This window comes from Histoplasma capsulatum, genomic scaffold (assembly GCF_000149585.1).
Source record: "Histoplasma capsulatum NAm1 scaffold_179 genomic scaffold, whole genome shotgun sequence".
In the NCBI taxonomy this organism is placed as follows: Eukaryota; Fungi; Ascomycota; class Eurotiomycetes; order Onygenales; family Ajellomycetaceae; genus Histoplasma; species Histoplasma mississippiense.
In genome coordinates this window covers 1-1,419 of record NW_001813803.1, presented here as the reverse complement: position 1 = coordinate 1,419, position 1,419 = coordinate 1, and the positions used below count along the sequence as shown (strand labels likewise).

Sequence of the window (1,419 nt, the reverse complement as noted above, 5' to 3'; positions counted from 1 at the left end):
ACCAGGAGAAGTCCCATGAGAGGAGCGGAGTGCGAGCCAGCGGTGAAGGGCATGCCGTGGCATGGTGAGCTCAGGAGGGGCCTTCACTTGGTATTCCACAGTCGGCCTGCTCAAACTCCAGCCCCGGTACCAGTCAGAGAGCTTGCCACAGGCTCCACTCCACCACTTTCGCCTTGCCTCTTGGCTGAGCTGCTTGGCCACTGTGCGGACCCCACTGACTGTGGGTGTGGCCTCGAGACCATAGGCTGGGGCTGCAGTGGATGAGACTGCCCGCTTAGCCAAGCGGTCTGCTTCCTCATTGCCCTCTATCCCCATATGCCCAGGAGCCCACTTCAGGCCGACATTGTGCTGTCTGAGGAGCTCATGGCAGCGGTTGTAGGCCCAGTTTGAGGAGGCTGCTGCACTGCCCCGTATGCCCCAGATGACTGAGGTGTTGTCGAGGCAGAGCCAGATCTGAGGGTTGCTGCTGTCCTCTGTGACACAAGGTAGGAGCTTCACGGCGCACTCCAATGCCCGGCAGGCACCAACTGCCTCAGCGTCGAAGACATGTGACATAGGGCTCAGCGCAGCTGAGAAGCTGGCCAGCTGTTTATTTCCCTGATAGACTATGAAGCCATAGCCCACCTGCCTGCTGTTGTCAAGGTTCCGTTCTGATCCATCTGAGAAAACATATAGATCTGTTGAGGGTTGACTTCTCCACCATTCCTTGAATGCCTGAGCAGCACTCTTTTTGTCTACACCCTCTGTGGGGTCTGTCCCCGCATCCCTCTGAGTAGTGTGGGGATGGCAAGTGTGGGTCTATTGACTGCAGGTAGCAGCGCCCCCAACCGCTGGACCTTGGACTTTGAGCGCTGCCGGGTTCCAGCCCCTCTTCCTCGTGTGATCATTGGAGGTGCTATCCGTGAAGCCAGTGGGTGCTTCTCATCCACCACCTGAAGCCTTGTCGCGAATCGAATTTTGGCCTCCTCCAGAGCTACCATTGCTGATGGGAGCCCAGCATCCCGGTATAGGGTAGCGATGGGCGTTGTACGGAAAACTGGGAGGACCCCTCTGGCTGCCATAGTAAGCACCTTCTCAACTGTCCTTTGCAATGGGCTGAGTCTTCTCAAGAGTTGCCACCTGGATTCTGTTTTCTCTCTCTCTCTGTGTACATAGAAATCTCTCCAGCGTAGCACGTCTCCATGCCCTTCGGGAGGCTTCTGAAACACGGGCGCTGCCCGTGTTTTCTCCGGGACGTTAAACCTATACATACATACATATATCCTTTCTTATATTTGTAGCATTCAATTTATGAAGATTTAACTGATCTATCTTTAAAAATCAGTTTCAGTATGTTAAGTCCTTTTGAAAAACTTGATCTAGCTCTACATAGTTATTAGTAGAAACAATAGACTGAAACACAATCAAAGCATCTGTATT

General features: G+C 53.3%; 1 protein-coding gene across 1 annotated transcript; it reads right to left on the bottom strand.

The window, feature by feature from the left end:
* Positions 1-219: 219 nt before the first annotated feature.
* Positions 220-1,199, bottom strand: HCAG_09292 (predicted protein; the record flags this gene model as incomplete). The annotated part of the gene is made up of 2 exons (XM_001535732.1): positions 220-597; positions 741-1,199. Coding segments are annotated over 2 exons (837 nt in total), but the record flags the coding sequence as incomplete, so codon positions are not given.
* Positions 1,200-1,419: the final 220 nt, after the last annotated feature.